This window comes from Nomascus leucogenys, chromosome 2 (assembly GCF_006542625.1).
Source record: "Nomascus leucogenys isolate Asia chromosome 2, Asia_NLE_v1, whole genome shotgun sequence".
In the NCBI taxonomy this organism is placed as follows: domain Eukaryota; kingdom Metazoa; phylum Chordata; class Mammalia; order Primates; family Hylobatidae; genus Nomascus; species Nomascus leucogenys.
This window is the reverse complement of record NC_044382.1, coordinates 66,628,919-66,652,909: the sequence shown is the minus strand read 5'-3', so window position 1 is coordinate 66,652,909 and position 23,991 is coordinate 66,628,919. Positions and strand designations below refer to the sequence as shown.

The 23,991-nt window shown below is 38.2% G+C and overlaps 1 protein-coding gene across 7 annotated transcripts in view; it reads right to left on the bottom strand.

The window, feature by feature from the left end:
• Positions 1-432: 432 nt before the first annotated feature.
• RPGRIP1L (RPGRIP1 like) overlaps positions 433-23,991 on the bottom strand; it is a 101,412-nt gene continuing 77,853 nt past the window's right edge. For 4 of the 7 annotated variants that reach the window (XM_012504631.2, XM_030796972.1, XM_030796982.1 and 1 more), the window contains 4 exons: positions 19,630-19,813; positions 11,552-11,636; positions 6,006-6,139; positions 433-2,712 (listed from right to left, as the gene is read on the bottom strand). In XM_012504631.2, coding sequence (XP_012360085.2) covers positions 2,600-2,712; positions 6,006-6,139; positions 11,552-11,636; positions 19,630-19,813 — 516 coding nt within the window. In that variant the 3' untranslated portion in view covers positions 433-2,599. Of the gene's footprint in view, positions 2,713-6,005; positions 6,140-7,826; positions 7,862-11,551; positions 11,637-19,629; positions 19,814-23,991 lie in introns of those variants that run through there. The other 3 variants (XM_030797010.1, XM_030797001.1, XM_030796997.1) reach the window with 3 other exon arrangements.

Here is a 23,991-nt window from a genome sequence, read left to right as displayed (position 1 = left end):
AAAATACACTTTCCCACATACCACATCACATCTCTATTTATATTTCCAAACTAAAAGCATCACAGCCCAAAAAAGTGCTGAGTGCACTGGTCCAGTTACACCAAGAAGTGTATGTTCACACCAGCAACACCTTAAGCTGGTATCTGTGTGGCAAGGCCACTGCTGGTGGTCCCTGACGCCAAGCCCTCTTCAATGGATCCAGTTTGGCTCACCAAGAGAAAACCACTGCTCTTTAACCCAAAAGGTGGTAAGCTTTTCAATGGCCTCTAGTTACCACAAGATAAAACAAACAAAATTCTCAAACAGGTTATGAAACCCAACTGAAGTATCTACATGACAGCATTCAATACTACCTCTCCACTTCAAAATGTGTCAGCAGCGATTAGCTATGAAAATGAGTGTTGTGAAAATTCTCAATAGTTTGAAACTGAATATTTTAAAACTAGAAATCTTTAATATGACAGTAAACAATGTGACAGAAAAATGGCTGTTTCTCTCATCTTGTCTGAGATATACATTCTGTACAGGTGACTGGGTCCCAGAAGTTTTCTAAGAAAAACTTTTCCTTTCCACTTAATGATCCTAAGACGTCAGTGCAATCTGGTTCTTCTCCCTACAGAAGGGTTATTTAGTTTGGGATGTAACATTTTACAACAATAATACAAACCTCCTGGGAGAATACCACAATAAATGTCTCAAAAACCACTCAGTTAATCCCAGGGTATAATCTGGCTGTTTTAAATTACTGCAGGGAATATTATGGGCCTTAATGACACTGTAACTGCATAAAGCCAAAGAAAGCTAGAAAGAGGGGCCAAAAAAGTGAGCTCAGAGCCAGCCAAAGTGACAACAAACATGTGGTTGTTTACTAGGATTGGAGAGGTTTAGTCTGCAGATGTTTGTGGTCTCTAGAAGGTTCCAGAGGAATGAGTTGTTATGAAGATTTGCAGAGTTGGATGAGAGCAAGATTCTTCTCGGAGATGGCAGGCCCCAGGACAGGGAGACCCACTGGTATAGACAGAATTTACAGATTTCTGTGGTCAGATCATACTCTACTGGTCCCACAATGTACATCAACAAATTAATATTGTATGGATGTCATTTCAAAGCCTTCTAAAGACGAGAGTCATTATTGAAGCCATTAGAGCACAGATGGTTCAAACTATATGCAGATATTCATACTTGCATTTTTGCATTATAGCTGCTTTTTTTTTCTATTGAACTGTAATGAATTGTCTCATAATCTATTCCATCTTCTTGCCATTAGCAGGCTTTGAATGTTCACAAATAGGAGCAAAGAACTCATTTTCCAGAGCTTTAATCACACAAAGAGGGAATGCCTAATTCTCTAAATGAAATGGTCTGTGATCACTGAAGCAGAGATTTAATATATCACGGCAAATTAGGTAGATTTTAATAAATTACTTATCTCCCTGAATACTTTACATATGCTTAAGAAGGAACATAGCCTGTTTGCAAACAGTGAAAACCCACAGCCTATAAAAATCCTTTGAAGAAAATGACAAATAAAAAAGTAAATTAAAAAATGAAATGCATTATATCCTAGACCTCTAGAGACAATTCCTTTGCAGCATTGATTCACAGCTCCATTAAAAATATCAATTAAATCCTTCAGTGAGATTGGGTAAAAGCTAGAAAATTAACTTTTAGAGCTGCTTTTCGAGGATCTGGTTACCCAGATACACCTCGGCACTGTACTGGCTTGATATAAATTTAAAAAATGATAAAAAGATACTCCTTTCACGTCTAAGCATATCAGAATGTGAGTTATACTTTTCATAATTTCTTTCTATGTCATATGCTAAGTTTTCAACGTGTAAATTTCACATCTATCTATATACCTATCTCCTTTTTATATATACATCCCTGGATCCCGTATCACCATTACAAATATATGAAAATAAAACAAATAGAACGAACTTTTAAGAAAGACAAAAAACTTGCAGTCATTGAATAAGTTGGTGCTAAGTTTCATTCTTTATATTTAATTGATAGAAACTGCATGCATCAAAGAAAATGCATACTGAGCTTCAATGTGCATAAAATGGATATTAGCATTTTAAAGAGGAAGATTAACACATTAATCCAAGTAATTTTCATATATTGCTTCTAATAAAATCTTCACAGTATGAAACTCTTAATGAGGCTAATCATAGGCATTCCATTTAGTGGGACGATTAGGGATAACATAAAAGTATTTCTTTTTCATAGGTTTTCTAAGATTTATGCTTTTGTTTATTAAAAATAAAAATGGGAATTGCATTTCGGTTCTTCCTAAGAAAATGTTGAAAATGCAAATAGACTTTCTCACGCTATCATGTAGGTATAAATTATTGAGAAGGTACTGCCCATTATGGAGAACTTAAGTCCTGAGGGGTGGCAGTTATGAGAAGGAGGGAATAGAGAAATAAACAAATGAAAAAGTATATAAAACTTCAACTTCAAACCCAGGTCTCCCCGCTCCCAGCTTCCCATGAATTATAGATTATATACACCAGAATAATTACAAAAATCTCACGTAGGAGCTTTCATGTGAGCATTTACTCAGGAGTAGGAGATGCCTCTGGAGCATTTGCTTTCAAGCCTCCAAGTCATCTCTGTATTGCTTGTAGACAGACTGGAGGGCATGGAGAGCTTCGACTGTTACCCTGAGCTTGCCAATACCTTTACCATCTGCTCGTGCATCAAAAACTAGGGAGAAAAGAGCAGGAAAGTGTTAATATCATTCAACAGATTTTTCTTTGGAAAGGCTCACAGACAGAAACAGTAGTTGAAAAGAGGAAAATAGTTCTACAGAAGTCCAAAGTTCACTGGCATCTTGGGTATCTAAAGAATAAACCTTGTCATGTGTGCATGGAGATGTGCATTTGAGATGTACTGCATGGACCTGTACATATTGCTTGTGGAGCTAAAACTAATGAGCTAATCCTGAAGTTTACCTAGTGAAAGCCTCTAGGATAATGACCCTCACACACAATCAGAATTTTTAAGCCAGTGGACGGGCATGGTGGCTCATACCTGTAATCTCAGCACTTTGGGAGGCTAAGGTGAGGGGATCACCTGAGGTTGAGAGTTTGAGACTAGCCTGACCAACATGGAGAAACCCTGTCTCTACTAAAAATGCAAAATTAGCCGAGCATGGTGGCGCATGCCTGTAGTCCCAGCTACTCAAGAGGCTGAGGCAGGAGAATCGCTTGAACTCGGGAGGTGGAGGTTGCAGTGAGCAGAGATCATGCCACTGCACGCCAGCCTGAGAGACAAGAGCGAGACTCCTTCTCAAGAAAAAAAAAAAAAAAAGAATTTTTAAGCTAGTAAGGAGTAAGTCTAAAGGGAATTTATGATAATCTATATAGTGTTTCAGAATGGCAAACCACTGTACAGATGTTACATGATTATAGCTTGAATTAGTTATTTATCTTTCTGAGGAAAACATTCCATTTAAAATAGATTTTATGTGAAATTAGAAAAGATTAAAATGGCAGACCCAAGAATCTTAAGGTCTGTGGGTTTGAGTATATGTGGGATTTTCTTGGAAGAGGGGCCACTACTTTCAGTGGTGTCCCAAAGGTAGACTCTTGGGCTCAAGTGATTCCCCCACTGTGGCCTCCCCAAGTGTTAGCATTAGAGGCCTGAGCCATTGCACCCAGCCCCGAACGTAGACTATTTGACTGGAGCCATGGGCATTCTCTGAGCTCAGTGGTGGAAGCCAAATGGGATGCCGATTCAATACCTGAGACTCCATCCCTCTGTGGACAATGATAGTGGCTGGTGACTCAAGGCCAGAAACCTGGATTTTGTAAGTCTGACAGCACTTATCACTTATGAGTCTTCATATAGTTTCTGGTTTTTTCTTTTAGACAGCGTCTGGCTCTGTCACCCAGGCTGGAGTGCAGTGGTGCAATCTTGGCTCGCTGAAACCTCTGCCTCCAAGGGTCAAGCCAACCACCCATCTTAGCCTCCTGAGTAGCTGGGATTACAGTTGGGCACCATCATGCCCAGCTAACTTTTATATTTTTTTGTAAAGATGGGGTTTTGCCATGTTGCCCAGGCTGGTCTTAAAACTCCTGAGCTCAAGCAATCCACCTGCCTTGGTCTCCCAAAGTGCTGGGATTACAGGTGTGAGCCACCACACCTGGCTTAGTTTCCAGTTTATAATTTCTTATGGGTTTCCTTGAACTTTAATGTGTGTGTGTGTGTGTGTGTGTGTGTGTTTAATTCCAAGAAAATTTGTTAGAACTAAGCCTTAAAACTTGATACACAAAGAGTTAGGTGCAGAAACTGAGCATTGGGGAAGTCAAAATGGCATGGGTAGTCTCCAGCTCATTCCCTGGAGCTGTCATCTGTGCTTTGGGACTTCTCAGTTCTATGCTTGCCGCAGAACAAAGCATTAAAATCCCAACCTCACTTATGCCTAATCTTTTGGCTCTTTCCCAAAACATGGCCACAGTAGCTGACCATGTCAGATCAGTGGGTCATATGTGGTCTCTCAGAAGAAGATGGGTTGCTAAACAACCATCTGGAAAAAATACGAAGAATATAAAGCAGAGATAATTTTGGTATTTTTGTCAGACTTTCTTGGTCCTGGTAGTCTTTAAAAGGGTTCAGGTTAATATTTCAATCCTCTCATCTTTTTCTCTGTGCCAAAGTTGTGACCAACTGCCACGTGGTAAGAAATGTATAGTTTTTAAAGATTTCCCAGAAGAAGTTTCTAATTTGGTTATTTGGTCTAATTTGGTTAATTATTTGGCTTGAGCCTGACTTTTCAGCACTTGACACATACCTAGGACAAGCAGCTTGACAATGAACCAGGGCTGAACTACAGCGTAAGCAGAATGCCTGGCTCATAAGAGATGCTCACTTCAGTGTTTGTTGAATGCACAAGTGAATATGTAAACAAGTCATGCACGTTTTTCCAAAGATGGCTCTGCTAACTTAACAAATGGGACTAGGAATCAGCCTTACTTCTCTATTTACTACATAAAGCCTAGGCCATCCCTGATTATGATTTTTAAAAGTCTGAATAACAAAACAATTTAGCATGTTCTAAATACAGAAGAATAGAGAGTAGAAATTAAGCATTGTTGGGAATCACAACTAGTGAGTTAAAAATCCAGGACAGCACATTTGTCAGGAACAGATCAAATGTTCATTACTCCTCACAAAATCCTGGTGGGAAATAAAGGATCAAAACTACTTCCTTGCTTTGACTGTATCACTACATTGCAACACTGAATTAAAGAGAAGCCTTGAGAAAGACATTATCAGGATCACTCAGAATAACATGCTTAAGGTTAAGTACCTTAATAGAAATAAGGCTTCCATAAACATTAACAGAATAACATCCTTAAGGTTAAGTCTTAGCTGAAATGTGGCTTCCATAAACAACCTTAGAAAAACAAGCGGCCAGGCGTGGTGGCTCACGCCTGTAGTCCTGGCATTTTGGGAGGCCTAGGTGGGCAGATCACTTGAGCCCAGGAGTTCGAGACCAGCCTGGGCAACATGATGAAACCCTGTCTCTATAAAAAATACCAAAAAAATTAGCCAGGCATGGTGATGTACGCCTGTAGTCCCAGGTACCTGGGAGGCTGAGGTGGGAGAATTGCTTGAGCCTAGGAAGTCGAGGCTGCAGTGAGCCAAGATTGCACTCCAACTTGGGTGACAGAGCAAAACTCTGTCTCAGAAAAAAAAAAATCCAATGGCCAACTTTTTTTCATACCTTCACCAATACTAAAAAATGAATAATTCCTTGTGAAGCTAAATTAATTATTTTACAATTTCTGTTGATTCAAAGGAAAGCAGGGGGGAGGGCAGGAAAAGGATATAGGAAGACGCTTCAGCTTCACCAAGGCGTTAACTTGAGTTGTAAAGGATTCAAGTAACATGTGACTAAGCACCCTTGGAGCCAGCAAAAAGAAGGTTTTAATAAAGAGTTTGGAGTTCAGCAATTGTTGGTTGCACAAACTGAGCAACACTTTCACCCATACCGTCGATATTTTGCTCAATGAGGTCCCTCCCTTCCTGAAACATGTCAGCGAGGTCGACGTGAGCCACGCCAATGTCCTCACACTCCAGGTCCTGCTTGTCCTCTGGAGGGTCACTGACCACGGTGAAGCAAATGCTGGTAAGGCAGAGATCAGGGAAAGTCACCACCAAGTGAGACGAAATCACCACGAGACAAAACTCCCAAATGGGGTGTTATTACTAGGTATAAAATGTTAAAGTTTCCAATTATCCCAATAAAAAGAAAGGTACACTAGGTTAGATAAGTTATTATATGAACTACTAGAATTGTTATAAAACACCCAACCTTCAAATGAACACTAATCCACCTTCTAAGCACTGATTAACATTTATCTGTATAATCTGAGAAAACTACTAGGCAAAGAGAAGGACCAGATGTTCACTCTATTACATACTGTCTGATTATATTTTGACACCTCTACTTTTAAGGCTAAAAGGATGAAGTGAATAAAGACCATGGAGGTTAAATGGTCAGCATTTTCCATAGAAACATAACATTTCCTATAGAAACACACAACTCTGGACTTGCTACTAAGGAATTTAACAAAACTGTGTGTGTTCTACAAAATGCAGAGATCATGCTCCCAGGGTAACATTTTAAATCATGTTAGATAAATGTTGTAACTCTGCCCAACAGCTATATCAAATGTTTGTATTACTTGAGCAATCTTTAACTTACAATCATAGCATCCAAGTTTTATTTTACTTTAAGACATATAATTGTAGGGTTCTGATGGAACTGATTTGAATTAGTGGCTTGTGCGGAGGCCAAATGCACTTGGATTGACCAAATGACAGGAATTTACAGTTAAGTACTCTTTTGATATGTCTTGGCAGCATAGCTTAAACCATAGATGCTTGTAAACTTTACCATTTTAAACTTTTCAAAATGCATCCATCCCAAATCAGAAACAAAACAAGAAACATAAAAATCTACATCTCTGAGAAATCATGCCTTGAAAAACACAAATAAAATCCTTTCCAAATGCTTATAGGTAAACATGACAATACATTTGACCAACTTGCTGAAAGTAAGTATTCTACATTGAATTCCTTTACTAAGTCTCTGTTTTTAGCTAGCAGTAAGAATTTTTTTGTTTGTTGTGTTTTTTTTGAGACAGAGTCTCGCTCTGTCACCCAGGCTGGAGTGAAGTGGTGCAATCTTGGCTCTCTGCAACCTCTGCCTCCTGGGTTCAAGCAATTCTCTTGCCTCAGCCTCCCGAGTAGCTGGGATTACAGGTGCCCACCACCACATCTGGCTAATTTTTGTATTTTTAGTAGAGATGAGGTTTCACTACGTTGGCCAGGCTGGTCTCCAACTCCTGATTTCAGGTGATCTGCCCACCTCGGCCTCCCAAAGTAATGGGATTACAGGTGTGAAGTCACCACGCCCGGCCTGCAGTAAGTTTTTATTAGAAAATAGAAATCCTTTAGGTCAAAATCAAAGTTAACGCCTACTCATAAAATAATTATAAAGAGTACAGATCTTGGCCTTCAAGGTGGTACGAAGGAAGTTTTATAACATGTATAAGATGGAGGGATTAAGATGGAGTGGTTAAGGGCATCCATTCTGGGCTCATATTCCTGCTTTCCTACTGCTTAGCTGTGTGACCTTAGACAAATTACTTAACCTCTCTCATCTCAGTTTCCTTACCAGTGGAATGGGGATAATTATACTTATCTTACAGGGCTCTTGTGAGGATCAAATGAGATGATACAAGTGAACAGTTGCCTGGAACACAGTAAGCACTGAGTAAATGTTTCCTCTTTTTTTAGTAGTATTTTTAATATAGGTAGAGCTGCTTATGCTTCCACATTTCTAAGGGGAGAGAAAAACTTGGCATCGGAAAAGCTTGTTCCAATTGAAAATTTAGTTAGATTCCTAAATTATACATTGACTATATCATTCAATTAAGGAAGATGAATGATTATGAAAGAAGTTTTCCTAAAATGAATTAGGAAAAGAGGAAGAATTAAAACTGCTTGGAAGAGGAGGAATTAAAAGTAATATATAATGCACATATTATAACATGACTTACAGAAAAGACTGAGGCGATGCAGACTGTAATAATAATGTTAAGTGTTATCTTCATACAGTGTCTCATATCTAAGGATCATGTCTGTATCACTTTACAAATGCAGACAATTACCTCCACTGAATATATGAGAATTCTGTGGCAAAAGAAAGCCTTCTAAATGCCAGAGAAAGAACTAGAAATTTAAAAATGCAATATTTCTGGTTTTAAATTCTACATAGAGAAAAATGAGGTGTCAAAAACAAAATTAAGAAACCAGAAAGTTAAGCTGAAAAGGGAGGAAAAGTACACTAAAATCATTTAAGAATTAAAAGTAATTTTTAAAAAATAATGAAAAGACACACACACAAATCTTTTATCTTACTTTCAACACTGCCAAAACAAAAAGGCCAACTTTGTCCCATGTCTGGAAGAATGCTTACAGTCTAGTATGAGGACCTGGATCGACACAGGGGGCAGGTGTCAAGCACTCAGGTGGAAGGAAGAACAAGAAGTGCTACCTGAGCTACTCCTGCCTCCTCTTCCCACCTCTTTCTCCTGCCACTCTCTACTTCTCAGTGAGACCAGCCTTGCTAACCACCTCTGCCTGGTCCTGGAACACATCTCTCTATACTCCTTCATGCCTGCAGTTCCCTTTGCCTGAAATGATATTCTGTGAGCTTTTTGTGACTTGACTGAGTCCTCTCATCCTTCATGAACCAGCTTATGTGTCACCTCCTCAGATTCACTGCTGAGGACTCACTGAATTTGATTCAGCTTTCACTGTTACTTTCTATTTTGGCATTTAACTTGTTTGGTTTTCTCTTAGTCTTATTGTAGATGTAATTCGTTTATCTGTCTATTATCATAGTCTGTCTTCCTCAGGGGTGGATATGTTCAACAGAACACTGTTAACAAGAAAAAACTGAATCCAAAAAAGGACCTTAAGTCAGTGTTAAACTATGACTTCAAATAAATACTGTTTGAAGGCACATTTCAATATGTTACCTCTCTTTTAAAGTGACACGTGTATATTTGCAAATACAGCATGGGGTGGCATGCAAAGGTACTATATATAATTTATTATACAATGTCTGTAACTTTAGACATGTCGGGGAAGATACATCAAACTTCTCTAACTGTCGCTTTGTAGGTTATCACCAATATTCAACAGGGTTGCTGTCTGAGAAAATGGATTCTCATAAACTAGGAGCTACTTTAAATAATGTGACCTCTGAGTATTTAAAAAAGGTGAGAACATTTGCTGGAATAACAATTGGCTTTTGGCTGTGGAAAAACATACATGTAAACGCCTCTTTCCCTTAGGAGAATGATACTGTTGAGGGAGAACAGTCAATGGGGCCATCCTCTCCCACGGTGGTTCGAGGAGTGCACAGCCAGCACTCAAACACTCATCCACAGTTGGAAGCCCTGAGTCAGTCACTTGGCACCTGCAATACCTCTCTATCTTTCTCAGAAATGACATGAACATTTCTTTCTTTGTTGCAGAAACAACCATGGGAGAGTGGGAGTCATTATAGTTACTGTGGACTTTTCTCTTTTTTTGAGACAGGGTCTTGCTCTGTCACCCAGGTTGGAGTACAGTGGCGCAACCATTGCTCACTGCAAGCTCGAACTCCTGGGCTCAAGTGGTCCTTCCTCCTCAACCTTCACAGTAGCTGGGACTGCCTGTGCATGCCACCATGCCTGGCTAATTTTTTCTTTTTTAATTTTTAGTAGAGATGGGGAGTCTCACTATGTTGCTCAGGCCAGTCTCTAACTTCTGGGCACCAGGGATCCTTTTGCCTTGGCCTCCCAAAGTGCTGGGATTACAGCTATGAGCCACCACACCTGGCCTTTTTAAATTTCTTAATCTATTCTGGTACAAATAAGTGGGTCCTCTGAGGAAAGGCAGGTCTAACACGAAAGCAGAACTTGCTTTTAAATTTTTTAAATAAACACTTTTGGGGTAAAAAAATGTTGTCTCCCAATATGTTGTAATATCTCACATTTCAGAAACAAAGCGAACACAGAGGCAGACAAGTAAGACTGAATAGGCTACTGAATTGCAGCCCAGGACTTGTCCATGGGAACTGAGCTCCATCCTAGACAGCCATGGTGCAGCTTGCTGACTGTACAGAAGCAGATGCCATGGCCAGTGCTGTTTATTCCCTCGTCACTCATGACCTGGGATAACCCTGGGGGACTGGTGGTTTTGAAGGGGGCCCTGAAAGAAGCTGAAGCAAGTCAAACCTGAGTGATTACCATCCTGGGAAAAGTAGAGCCTCAGAATTAACAGGATTTTACCATTCCTTCAGAAATAAAAACTGAAATCCAAAGAAATGATGTATTTCAGGAGCTAGTGAAAGAATAGTGATAAAGCTATATTATCAGATCCCGAGAGCTAAGCATTCCAGTCTCTCTTCTTCAAACAGAAGATAAAATGCTAGTTTGGAAGCTCTTTTGAAAAATACGTCTTTAACATTCACTTTATGGCCCTCTGGAAGGGAAAGAACTTGAGTTTCCTAAGGCGGCAGAGTCAGCGCTGTTTTTGAGGCAGTGAGAGGCTGTGTCATCAGTAGGTCATAAGGCAAGGAGAAGTGGGCAACAGAGACAGAAAAGGTGTACTCAGGCCGAGGGAGGAGGGCCAGCAAGGGGCACTGGAGAAACCAGTTCGCGGTTAACAAGCAGCACAGAGGTAATTCCTCAAACTCTGCGGCAGAAGCACACACAGAAGCACTAACTTTTTAAGATCAGTTTTTTTTTCTTTCTTCTGAAAATTATATACATGTATTTTCTCTACTGAACCAGAATTGCAAGGTATCCTATTCAAATTAGAAAAAAAAATGCCTTCAAAAAATAATAATGAAATGATGGCTTATTAAACAGTGATAGTAAGATATAAATTAGTCTGAAAGGCTGATGAGCCATTACAAACAATAACATTAATGTCACTACTTACAATGATTGCAATTAACACTCACTGTGCACTATGTGTCAGGTACTATACTATCTGTGTTACATATATTATCTCATTTAACCCTCACACCAACCCTCTAAGGTGTTATCATCTCCATTTTAAAGTTGAAGGAAGAGAGGTGTAAGAAGGTTAGGTGACTTGTCTGAGGTCAGTCAGCTAGTAAGCAATAAGAATTTATACCCAAGGCATGTGACTCCAGAGTGTACCCACCTTTCAACCTGTTACAGTCTTTACAACTACAGGAGTGGCAACAGGATATTTTATATATGTTGTCCAGTCTTTGGTGTTCAAAGTCCTATAGGATCGTTACAATTACTTTGTATAGTAGGCAGGGCCATTAACTTTCTAGGAGGAAGGCAATCTACAGAGATCCCGTAATCATTCGAGGATACAGAGTGAGTCAGAGAACCCCAGTGTTCGACTTCCTCATCTTGTGCCTTTTATTTTAACCACGTCCTGCTACAGAGATCTACTTTATATAAACCATTAGATTATTTGGACTGCCAAAACGTACCTTCTATTAGGCATCTCTTGTTTTTGTAGTATAGCTTTTAAGATGTCTCTCTTTGCTTGGTTGTTTTCTTTATCCACGTAGATCACTATACCAAAAGAAAAAAAAATTCCAAAAAGGAAGTCACTCAGGAATAGGCTACATTAGTACCATTCTGTATTTTTTAAAATACCTGTTTTTAAAGACACAAGTCATGCCACCTCACTTGTATGCCTGGGAAAAGAAAACAGCTCCAGAAACCAGAATCAAATCTGAGTAGTCATGTGATCTAATGTCATGTCACTGGCAGGTTTATGTGCACACTGTCAGAAAAGATACAAGCAACATCTAAGAGTGCCACATCACTGTCACTGCCTGTTAATGGCACTGGCAGTCATGACAGTAAAAGCCAACGGTCTTTATTGCTTTGTATTTGAGGGATTTACTGTATTTTCTTTCACCCAAGAAGCAAGTGATAATGATAATGTATGGCAGACTGCTTGTCCTTCCTGACAGCCTCAGTAATTTAATCCTTCTCTCCTGCCACAACATGCAATAAAAGAGGCGTCTAGTGTATTGGGTTGAGGAAATCCACAGGCTGACGCCTGCTGGGTAGGGGTATGGGAGAGAAACGTGCAGAGAGAGAGGCTTTTTAGGGTGTGAGGTTTTTGGTTTTAAAGGCACATGCTGGCATCGAGGAATGTGGCCAGACTTCACTTGGCTGAAGCATGAGATTAGATAACTGACCTCAAGTCTCAACAGAAAGAAGATGGTGAACACTTGACATTGTAAGTAAGCACTGCACTTTGGGAAAATGGCATTTCAATGTGCGAACACTACAATTTTCATCCTGATTATTTGTTCTCAGTTCGGCAGACTTTCAGCCATGCATCAGCTTCTGAAGACATTTCTTTTTCATATGCCATTCTGGATGTAAAGGCCCCCCTGTGACCAGATCTCAACTTAGAGATTATCCCTGGTCAAAAGTACACAATGGGTGAAAGATATCATGATAATTCTAAAGCCAGTTCTCCTTAGGCTCTGCCAGGAACAAACATCTTTTATGTTGAAAATGTTTCCCTGAACAATTTTAGTTCAATTCCAAATTATGATGCTATCAACTCATTTGTTTGGCTCAGTTGAGCAAATATTAACTGAGGGCCAAAGGCACTGAGTAGGCACAAGGCGGGAGAGACATAAAGGTACAGGTATAGGGGTGGGTTAGTGGTTTCAGAGAAGAATCATCCAAGACATAATAACCAAGTTAATAATCAACTCTGGATAGCCAAAGTCAAACACCAGCTCCTAGCTTACTGCTCTTTGCATGATATCATATTAGTAAATGTGGCTAGTTATATAGGTTACTGAAGTTTATAGAAATCAATACAGATTCAAAGGTTCAGAGTATTTTTTTTTTATTTATCAATGCCAAAAAGTCATGCTAACAGATCACTGGAAGATAGTACTTCGTTTTTTAGAGGCTGCCAGTACACAACGCTAAAGGGGAAATTTTTTTCCAAATGGGATTTTTTTTTTTTTTTTTTTGCTGTTAATTACCAATTCAAGATATGGTACACCATATTGTTTTTGACTTCAGAGTTGTAAAGCTTTTATGTCATACTGGCTTCCATAGTTTGCAGACAAGGGTAATCTCAGTGGTTAAAAAAAAAAGACTGAATTTCAAATGCCAGCATCCAAATAAAGGGTCTTCCAATTAAACCTAGACCAGATTTGATAAATTTCAATGGCTTAAACATTTTTTTATTGTGGTAAAATATACATAACATAAAATTTACCATCTTAAATTAACAATTAACATTTAAGTATTCAGTTTAGTGGCATTAAATACCTACATATTGTGGTACAACCATCACCACTATTCATTTCCAGAACTTCTTCATCTTCCCAAACTGAAACTCTACACTCATTAATCAGTAACTTTCCATTCTTCCCTCCTCCCAGCCCCTGGTAACCACCATTCTACCTTTTGTCTGTATGAAACTGACTCCCCAAGGTATGTTATGTAAGTGGAATCACACAGTGTTTGTCCTTTTGCATCCAGTTTATTTCATTTAGCATTGGTGTTCTCAAGGTTCATACATCTTGTAGCATATGTCAAATTTCATTCCTTCTTAAGGCTGTATAATATTTCATCATATGTATATACCACATTTTGTTTATCCACTTATCCTGTGATAGACATTTGGATTGTTTCCACCTTTGACTATTACAGATAATGCTGCTCTAAACATGGGCATACAAATATCTGAGTTCTTGATTTCAATTCTTTTGGTATATACCCAGAAGTGAAATTGCTAGACCATATGGGTCATTCTAAATTTACCATTTTTTTTTTCTTAGAGATGGGGCTCTTGCTCTGTTACCCAGGCTGGAGTGCAGTGGTGTGATCATAGCTCACTGCAGCCTCGAACTCCTGGGCTCAACTGATCCTCCCACCTTAGCCCTTAGCCTCCCCCCGATAGCTGGGACTACAAGTGAGCACCACTATGTCCACCTAATTTTTATTTTTTGTAGAGATGGAGTCTCACTATGTTGCCCAGGCTGATCTTGAACTCCTGGCCTCAAGTGATCCTACTGTCTTGGCTTCCCAAAGTGCCAGAATTACAGGAGTAAGCCACCATGACTGGCCTAATCTTTTCTTTTTATTTTTCTTTTTTAAACATCCTTACCATTGAAATTTGTTTTAAAAAGTGGTGTCATTGGGGATTCCCTATGCTTCTGCTTTATCCAGTTGGCCAGCATGCTATATTTCCTATTCTCTTAATAAAGACAAAAATGATTGCCACTATTTACTGGGTAATATTTATGTACTAGGTACTACACTCAATACTTTTACTGTCATCATGCAGGTTAAGAACCTGACCCACATTTTACAGATGATTAAATAGATCCACAGAAGGTTAGGAGTTTGCCCAAGACCACCTAGTTAGAATGCGGCAGAGCCAGAATTTGAATCCAGCAATGTTAGCCTCAAGAGTCTGCTCTCTTAACCTCCATGTTACATAACCTCTCCTTCTTCCATATGAAGCCAAAGTTTTCCTGTTTAAGCTGTAGTCATTTTGTTAACACAAGGCTAGAGGGTAAGAGAATGTTCCATAACAATATCAAGGGAAATCACCTCATTTTCTTTTGTTTCATAAAGGAATAATTGTTTAGATATACCTAGTCTAGGTGTGTCAAATCATATTTCTTGGCAGAAAACTTTCAAACTATTCTTTCTGAAAATACTCCAGCTACTTACCAATAAGCTTAGTTCTCCAAAAGTGTACCAAGTTGGAACTATGGCTCTCCTGCTTCCACAAACAAGGCCTAGATTGGGCATCTTTATCCAGCCCAATGGTTCTCAGTCTTTATTGTGTATCACAACCCCTTAAAGGGCTTGTTAAAGTGCAGATCATTGAGTTGTATTCCTGGAGTTTCTGGTTCAGTAGGTCTGGGTTAGGGCCTGAGAATTTGCAATTCTAACACGTTTCCAGCTGCTGCTGCTGCTGGTGGTGAGGGTTCTACACATTGAGAACCATTGTTTGACCCAACATTCATTTGCCAAATTTTTAAATGGGATCAGGAGCTAGTGAACACTTTTGGGTTGAATACCGTGGGAAATAGGAACACTTTGGCCGCCTCTGATTATGTCATGATATCCTATGACTAACCATGGTTCATTTGGTATTCTAAAACCCTAGATGGTTAAAAAAACTTACAATTTCAAAACTTGAAATACATCCTATAAAAAGTGACTCTGGTGATTATTAAAAGTATCAGAACTCTCCAAAAGTTAAAGTATTTACCTTTCATTCTCCTCAGAAATCACATTTGTTTAGGATTTGTATGATTTTGACATAAACTTACTGAAAGCATATGTCTCAAAAAGGATACAAACTGGTAGTCCAAATACTTTAGTTGATCTTCAGTCATCTACCATTAAAAACATATCCTTTACTTCTGCAAGCTGGATAAATCCTTATATTCTGTTATCAATGTCATACGGCAGAAGAAATGCAGATAGCTTAATTATAAGGAGTCGATAACGCTGAATCTCAGATAATGTTTGTATTAAAGAGTTATCATCCCTATCATCCTTATCTTTGCCAAATTTCTCCTCCTATTAGTCACAAAATCTGATGTTTCGCATCATCTTCATCTTTTGAATTAAACTTCAATTGTTCCAAAAGACAGACTGTTCCATCCCCAGAGGCTAAGGGTCCAGACCTGTATAAGTCTCATAAAAACTTTGGATGATTTCATTAATCTTTTTCTTCCCACTGTCAATTCCATTGTAGGCTTTATTTGGCCCAGACAACATTCTTCAGACCTACCATTAATCTTATTTTTTCCCAAACTATTTTCTTGCTTTCTCAGCATTCTCTGAGCAAAATTTTCAGGCCCAATAAAATACAAATGTTTTGTTGTTGCTACCACTATCTGGCAAGTAAATTCAATTTTAGTTTTTCAGTGTTGGTATTCCTAAGAAGATATATATATATATATATATATATATATATATATGTATTTTTTTTTTTTTTTTTTTTTTTTGAGATGGAGTCTCACTTTGTCACCCAGGCTGGAGTGCAGTGGCGCGATCTTGGCTCACTGCAACCTCCGCCTCCTGGGTTCAAGCGATTCTCCTGCCTCAGCCTCCTGAGTAGCTGGGATTACAGGCGCCTGCCACCATGCCCATCTAGTTTTTGTATTTTTAGTAGAGATGGGGTTTCACCATTTTGGTCAGGCCGGTCTCAAACTCGTGATCTGCCCACCTCGGCCTCCCAAAGTGCTGGGATTACAGGTGTGAGCCACTGTGCCAGGACGATTTTTGTATTTTTAGTAGAGGCAGGGTTTCACCATGTTGGCCAGGCTGGTCTCGAACTCCCAACCTCATGATCTGCCCACCTCAGCCTCCCAAAGTGCTTGGATTACAGGTGTGAGCCATCACGCCCAGCCAGGAGATATATATTTTTTTTGTGTGTAGGTTACACTGGTTTTAACACCTCTTAATAAAGACTGAATTCAATTATGAATAATCTAGGGGATCACTAGTCTGCATCTCTCATTTTACATACCTAATTTGGGCCTGAACATTCAAGTCTTTTTTGCACAGATTCAAGTCACAATGTAGGGTAAAATCATTGCTAGATTCAGCTAACCTCTCTACCGCATGGTGTTCAAACAAGAGACAGCATGTACTAATTGTCCTCTAAATTATCCATTTGAATTAAAAAGTCAGTTTGGAAATAAAATTACTTTCATTAATATTTAATGAGATTTGGAAGATGTAAGTCTACATTATATTGACCTTCTGTATCAGGTAACAAGTGAATGGTAAATCATTACAATAATTACGCGAGATAGTTACTTATTAACCAAAGACTCAAGGAGATCGCCCTGCAATGGAGATGCAAATATAATAATTTTAAAATAAACATTTTCATTGTGTCATAGTTAAATGAAAAATAAAGCATTCAACAAGGTTAATATTAATTATTTCTCAAATTTGCTGATGACCTAGGAGCTCATTTTTTCAGATATTAACAGATAAATAACAGCATTAGTTTGCTTCTAAGCATGGAGTACGTTCTTTTCCCCTCCTCCCAGAAAAATATCCTTAAAATTAATTTCAATTAATCTTGAAAATTCTACACAGTCAAATTTCATTAGATAGGAAAAGAAGCTAAAAAAAGGTATAGTAAACACTTTTACTGAATTCATTTCTAATAGATTACTGGTTTTCTTGCTGCTATCAAATGATTAATTCATTAGAAACATAAGTAACTGTTAACATACCAATTAGACAATAAAATATCCTGCAGTAAAGGGAAAAAACAAACCAAAATGAACAACCAGGCTGGGCATGGTGGCTCGCACCTGTAATACCAGCACATTGGGAGGCTGAGGCAGGTGGATCACTTGAGGTCAGGAGTTCGAGACCAGCTTTGGCAACATGGCGAAATCTCGTCTCTACCAAAAATACAAAAATTAGCGGGGTGTGGCTGCATGTCCCTGTAATCCCAGCTACTTGGGGGGCTGAAGTGAAAGGATCGCTTAAACCCAGGAAGTGGAGGTTGCAGTAAGCCAAGATCATGCCACTGCACTCCAGCCTGGGCAATAGCGCCAGACCCTGCCTCACAAAACAAACAAACAAACAAACAAACAAAAAAAGCACAACTAACAAAACATCCCAAACAGACCTAGAAGTAACCATGTGAGAATGCACAAAATTTGGGCCATTTGAGCATATATCACAGTTTGAGCTGAAGAAAGATTTGCATTGCTCTTCAAGCAAATGGAAACATCTACTCCTTGACATGGCCAAGTTTCTCAATACACAATTACTCTCTAAAAAATAATGTTGCTGCCAGTCCAACCAAATATTCTACTGCTGACCTTTACAAAGAATAATACAAAAGCCAAAGAGTTTGTCATTTTTCTTGGGGTATCTTTCTTAAAATTAGTTGAATGAACAGTTCTTTCATTATTAATATTTTGATATGGTTTTCTTTTCTGGTACTCTGCAACTGAGGATTTCCAAGAAGCCTGAGAAAATACTTTTGGAAATGTTTTCTTTATATCAAGTGCATGAAATGAAGGAGGAATCAGATTCTTGTCCTGTCCACACTACTTATTTCACATGTGATTTCTTAACACACCTGTTATTGTAGAATTTAAGCTGGAGTGGATCTTAGAAAGCACCTTACTTTTCAAATAAGAAAACAAGGAATCACGAAATTTAAACATCTTGCCTTAGTTCACATAATAGTAAAAATTGGGGATAAAGGGAGGACTAGACCACTAGGCCAGATCTCTGGATACTTAAGATTACTGTCTTGAGGAATGAACATATTTCTAAAAATGCCAGATGGGGAAAAAAAAGGTAACTATGAGCATTTGTAATCCTGCTGATACAACAGCATGGTTATACATGTTGATTAAAATGCAATTTCTAAGATTAGTGAGGAAAAAAACAGTAGTGATGAACTAGCATTAGATGGCCTATTTTGCTAAAAATAACACAACACTCCATTTTTATGGTTTGTTTTAATGTAGAGCTCTAGGAGAACATACTAAGCTGTTTTAGCTTAGGGTCATGGTAGCCTGATATTATTTTTTATTCCTCTCCAATTATATACTAACAATCACACAATAAAGTTGATTGATCTCAGAATTTATAGGGTGTCTATTGGGTCTGTGCTGGTCCGGTAAACTTACATGTCAACTGGCTGCTAGATCAAGCCCTAAGACAAAAAACCTGCCTGCTGCTATGAATGGATGTGTGTGCTATATGATGAAAGGTGTAGTAAGAACTTACGCTTTACTCAATTAAAATCTTGAACATCTAGACACTGAAAGAGATATATACACGTATTGTAAAAACATCCATGTGATGACATTGATCAGAAAGGTAGACAATAAACATTGAAAGCTTTGAATCATATGATTAAAAAACAACTTCTTTGAAAGATATTTCTTTGAAATATCATATATTTAAATTAAATTCCTAATTATAGACCTAACTGACATTTTTCTATTGAACTATTACATAGCAGGACCATCTTAGGAATATTTTTTCACATTGTTTTGTTTTGTTTTCTGTTAACTTTGGTATTACTTCAACTTTCTTTTCTTTTTTGAGACAGGGTCTCACTTTGTCACTCAAGAGTGCAGTGGCAAGATCATAGCTCACTGCAGGCTCACCCTCCCAGGCTCAAGTAATCCTCCTGCCTCAGCCTCCCAAGTAGCTGGGACTACAGGAGTGCAACAGCATGCCCGGCTAATTTTTGTATTTTTTTTGTAGAGACGAGGTTTCTCTACATGTAGCCCAGGCTGGTCTGGAACTCCAGAGCTCAAGCGATCCACCCGTCTTGGTCTCCCAAAGTGCTAGGATTACACGTGCGAGCCACTGTGCCTGGCCTAACTTTATTTTCTTAATCTTTGTGCTACTGGTTTGACTTTTATTAATCAATTCTGACAAGACTTCCATGAATTTATGTGAACATTAGAGAAATAAACTTTTTCTCTGTTCTTTCCGCTTCTTTCATAAATAAAAATGACAAATATAAAAGTCTAAATTACAAATGAATCATACATACCATTGCTATAGTTATAGTAGACCCACTGCCCACTCTTGGGTTTTGGAAGCGACACGGGTGTCTCTTCAGCAGGAAGACTGTAGAATCGGCACTCAATGAACAGCCGTTGGATAGTGTCATCCATGGTTACTTGAGAATCATTAAGGCTTAGAGCTATGATCTCAATCCGAATTTTTTCCGATGGCTGTTTAAAGAGCATAAACAAAAAACAACAAAGAAATAAAATAATTGAACAAAAAGATCCACTATTACTTTCCACTATCAATTTTAAATAAAACACGAAGGCCAATGGGCTTCTTTTCTTGAATGCAATGTACACTACTGTATGTTACACATGATAGATTATTCACGACAGAGAGAGAGAATGAGATTCTAATGCCCCAGGGTTTGAAGTTAACAGTGTCATGGCAATAGTCTCCTGATTTACATTTGAGTCTATAAATACCCCACTAGTAGTCTATCAGGAGTGAAGATTATGAGATCTTCATCTCCAATTGCTTTCAGAATGACAAGTTGGCCGTGTTTCAAACTATGTAATGAAGTACATGTTTATCACTGCTTTTACTTAATCTGCAGTACCTGAGAAAGTTTCAGTTATTCAGAGATCAAAGCCTGTTGAACACTTTATAGGTATTATGCTAATATATGCAGCTATATGAATCAATATTAACTAGAGCAGAAACTACAGTTCATTCTCTCATATTATGTCATAATATATTTTGTTCAATAAATAATACATTTTCAAGCAAAAGAAACAATTTTATGTCTAATTTGAACAACATTTTCTCATAATTTATTTTCAATTTTATTTTTACAAAATTAACAACCAAAATGGTGTTTGTTTAATTTTCACTTCAATCCTTGCTTAATAGATTTTGGTGTCATAGACATTATCACGGGAATTACAAATGTTTCTTTGAGTAATGATTTCAAATAATTAATAGACTAGGATTAGAAATTGTATCACAACAAGATAACTCCTCGGTTAAATCTGTTTTTTACAAGTTAAAGTTTGTCCTTTAGTATCAAAATCCTATTTTACTAACTTCAGAGACATGCTATAAATTATATAACTTCAAATAATAATTAGAAAAACCTGAAAATAAGACCTGTTTATATGACCAGCTTTTAGGAATTCATTATTAAATTTAAATCAGTGTGTAAATTCACCATAGTGGTTACTTAGATATTTCAAAGCATATAATACAATTAATCAAATTGAAAAGCATAAGTATCCTATTGTAAAAATATTCCCATAAAGAAGAATTTCCATTGCTGTCAAACCCCTTCAATATTTGATGAAGTAATTTTACCCCCTTCTTTCAAAAGACATTTTATTATGTATTCTAAGACACTTTAACTAAAAACCCAAATCTGAATATTTCAATAAGGTTATTTTATTATTCAGTAGATTCATGGAAATTTTACTAGGATGACAGAGAAAATTCCACACCATTCTGTCTCCACTAATACAGGTACAAGGCTGCAGCTGGCAATATTACTAGGATTAGCATAGTATGATGAAATATTTAAAGGAAAATTTTTTCTAAAACCTAATAAATCAAATGACTGCCAAATGTCATTAAAGTGATGGTCTTTGACTTGAATATGCTTTTCATATTCAAATTTGAAAAGAAAGAGATGAAAGCCTGGAAAGGTTACTCGGTTTCAACTAATAACCTCAAGCCCTTTCCGTTCACGTGCATAAAAAATGAAGTTGGCTCTATTGTCTAATCTCACTTCAGAAAAACCCTTCTCTGCTCACTGAAGACTACATGGTAAAGAAAATATTTTAAATGATATTTTTTTTCTTAAAATGTATCATGGTGGTGAAAATACTGTAATACATATATTTTATAATTCTGGTCCAAGTATAGCATAATGTGTAGTTAAGTCTTCTACATAAGTTGGAATTTGACAAACTTAGAATTATTATAGCAATAGCATCTTATAAAACATTTATGTTTCTGCACAAAAGAATTAAAGGAAAATAGCTATAAAAAGAAAAAAGTGCTATACATACTTATTTCTACTCTGTGAAAATAGGAATTTAAAATTGCTTATCACAGAATCTAATGAAGAAGTAAATGAACTTGTAAATAGCAGGGGAATCAAATTTATCTAAGTGGTTATTTTATTAATAATATATTAGCTATATAATTCCCATATGAAAACTGGCATTATTGTAAGAACCAATTTACACTGTCAAATAAGACTACATGCAACTCTTTAAAGTTTAAAATACAATCCTAGATAAAACTATTCACCTGGATCCCAGCCAAAACACAAAAACAAAATAACAAAACCCCAAACACCAAAACAACAAAAAAGAAAACTCACTGTATTATCAAAAAATAAAAGAATTTTAAATTCTTTTTATGATGTCTATTATTTCTGGTCATTTTTTTTGTGTGTGTGTGTGTGTATCTCTACACTACTGCCATTACTTCGATCAAATGTCCTTTTTAATTCTCTGACCAATACACCTGGCAGAAATGATCAGTTATTGTTTCTTCATTAATTTAATGCTACATGAATCAACTTAAAATAAATCCTAAAACGGGTACATTTTAAGCAGCTTTTATCTAAGAAAGTAAGCTCTAAATAAAGAATTTTCCAAACATAATTTTTGACAAATGATGCTAGACAATTTATCTTTCAACGCTGGAACAATTCTGGTTGTGTTCAAGCCCCTCTGATTAAAAAGTTCAACTAGGCCGGGTGCAGTGGCTCACGCCTGTAATCCCAGCACTTTGAGAGGCCGAGGTGGGCGGATCACGAGGTCAGGAGATCCAGACCATCCTGGCTAACACGGTGAAACCCCGTCTCTATTAAAAATACAAAAAATCAGTCGGGTGTGGTGGCAGGTGCCTGTAGTCCTTGCTACTCGGGAGGCTGAGGCAGGGGAATGGCATGAACCCGGGGCGGGGAGCTTGCAGTGAGCCGAGATTGTGACACTGCACTCCAGCCTGGGAGACAGTGCAAGACTCCATTTCAAAAAAAAAAAAAAAAAGTTCAACTAGATTTTGTATACAGATCTCAAGATTGGCCGGGCACAGTGGCTCATGCCTGTAATCCCAGCACTTTAGGAGGCCGAGGCAGGTGGATCACAAGGTCAGGAGTTTGAGACCAGCATGGCCAACATAGTGAAACCCTGTCTCTGCTAAAATTACAAAAAATTAGCTGGGTGTGGTGGCGGGCGCCTGTAATCCCAGTTACTTGGGAGGCTGAGGCAGGAAAATCGCTGGAACCCGGGAGGCAGAAGTTGCAGTGAGCCGAGATCGCGCCACTGTGACAGTGCTAGACTCTGTCTCAAAAAAAAAAAATCTGAAGATTAAGAAGCACATTAAATGCATAATAGACAACTTCATCTCAACATGTCAGAAATGAACTCATTCCCTCTCCTCTCCCCCAATCCTATTCATACTGTGTTATTTCCTACCTCAGCTGATGACATCACCATCCACCTACTCCCCTACAACCAGGAGACATAGCAGCATCCTTCCCTTTCCATTTTTTTTCACACCCACTATATCCTAAAGGTCACCCATTCCTGCTCATTTTACTTCCTAAATATCTCCACAATTGGCCAGGTGCAGTGGCTCATGCTTGTAAATCCCAGCACTTTGGGAGGCTGAGGAGGGCAGATCGCTTAAGCCCAGGAGCCCAGGAGCCCAGGAGTTGGAGACCAGCCTGAGCAACACGGTGAAAACATGTCTCTCCAAAAAATAAAACAAAACAAAAACCACACACACACACACACACACACACACACACACACACACAAATTAGCCAGGCCTTGGAGTGGCATGTGCCTGTGGTCCCAGCTACCTGGGAGGCTGAGGTTGGAGGATCGCTTGAGCCTGAGAGGTTGAGGCTGTAGTGAGCCATGATCGAGCCACTGCACTCTATGCACTCTAGCCTGGGTGACAAAGTGAGACCCTGTCTCAAAAAAAAAAAAAATCTCAATGATTCACTGAATTGTTGAAAGCATATATTTCAAACATTGTTTTAACTGTTGGGGATATAAAGAAAAATAAGATGTTGTTTCTTTTCCATTTTTTATCTCTAGAGAAAATACTAAGTTCTCATGGGGGTAACTAATACAATAGCTTCCTAGTTATCAGAAGGTAGAAATTTGACAGAACAAGGAGGGAGAAAATAGAAGGAATTGATGTAAGAGATTTGAGAGCGAACTGGTAGCCAATTGATGAACGTTATGAGGCTGTAAGCTCAGTGACGGTAGGGACTATTAGATTGCTCATTGCATTATGTAGTACACAATAAATGAGTGGATCTACTCTCATGACACAGAGAGGTGAGGCACTCGTCTCTAATCTCTTGTCTGCAGTCCCAACCATT